This window comes from Physella acuta, unplaced genomic scaffold (genome assembly GCF_028476545.2).
Source record: "Physella acuta isolate Inbredline_101_S28 unplaced genomic scaffold, ASM2847654v3 ptg000142l, whole genome shotgun sequence".
NCBI lineage: Eukaryota > Metazoa > Mollusca > Gastropoda > Physidae > Physella > Physella acuta.
In genome coordinates, this window is record NW_026731661.1 from 639,306 (window position 1) to 640,335 (window position 1,030).

The 1,030-nt window shown below is 30.2% G+C and overlaps 1 protein-coding gene across 1 annotated transcript; it reads left to right on the forward strand.

The window, feature by feature from the left end:
• The first annotated feature begins 211 nt into the window (after window positions 1-211).
• On the forward strand, window positions 212-752 carry LOC131935336 (protein IWS1 homolog). Its single transcript, XM_059291711.1, has one exon. It carries the CDS (start codon window positions 228-230, stop codon window positions 573-575), a length of 348 nt encoding a protein of 115 aa, XP_059147694.1. The 5' UTR covers window positions 212-227; the 3' UTR covers window positions 576-752.
• Window positions 753-1,030: the final 278 nt, after the last annotated feature.

Sequence of the window (1,030 nt, forward strand, 5' to 3'; positions counted from 1 at the left end):
TTTTTTTTATAATCAAATACATGACATCATGTAAATATTCATTATGTACATTTGCAAAACCTTTCGTTTTCATTTGGTGTTCAAAATTATGTTAAAAAATTTGATGTTGATGTACTTGTTTTAATTGCAAATAAAAGTATTTAAAAAAAAAAAAAAAAAAATAAAAAAAAAAAAAAAAAAATTACAGCGTTTCTGTCGTCGTCCGCTGAAAAGCACACAATTTTACAATGCCTGGAACAAAGGGTGATGTTGCTGTTGAGTCAGAAACAAAAGAGACCACAGAGCCAATTGTAGCAAAGACAGTTGAAGATGTGAAAGGCAAAGCTGATGAGGCTGATGCTGAAGCAGAAGAACAAACAGAAGAAAACACAAAAACAGAAGATTCAGAAGAAAATACAAATGAACATGCTAGCTCAGAAGAGACAGAATCAAAAACAGAAGAAACAACAGCAGAAAAGCGATCTGTAGATGAAAAAGAAAGTGAAGACGCAGAAGATGAAAGTCCGAAGAAAAAGGCAAAGACGGACTCAAATGAATCATCGAATGGCACCACAGAAACAACTGAATCTGCTTAGTTCTATTATATATATAATTTTTTTTTTTCCTTTTCATTTTGAACTTAATCACAAACTTGTAAAAATGTGTTTATCATCATGTTCAGGAGAAAACTGAGATATTTATAGTCAGGTTGTACACTTCATCATGGTTCTCATCATTTGTACTGTTCTTGTAATAAACATCTTAATGTATTAAAAAAAAAAAATTAAAAAATAAAATTGTAATCAGACGTTTTGTATTAGATCTATGTAAACTAAACCATCTTAAATGTATGAAAGTAGGCTATATGTAAGAAAGAAGTATTACTATTGTAAATCTGTATCAGTCCTCACAAGCCGATGATGAAAACTGCAATACTAAAGCGAACATGCAGGGCAAACTGACGCTGTAAATTATATGTCTGAGGCGGAAAAAAAAGAAAGAACAAATAAATAAATTTAAAAATCTTGTTTAACATAACATAATGATACCC

Excerpts from the sequence above, each read along its gene's own strand:
- LOC131935336 (XM_059291711.1), top strand. The coding sequence starts at position 228 with ATGCCTGGAACAAAGGGTGATGTTGCTGTTGAGTCAGAAACAAAAGAG.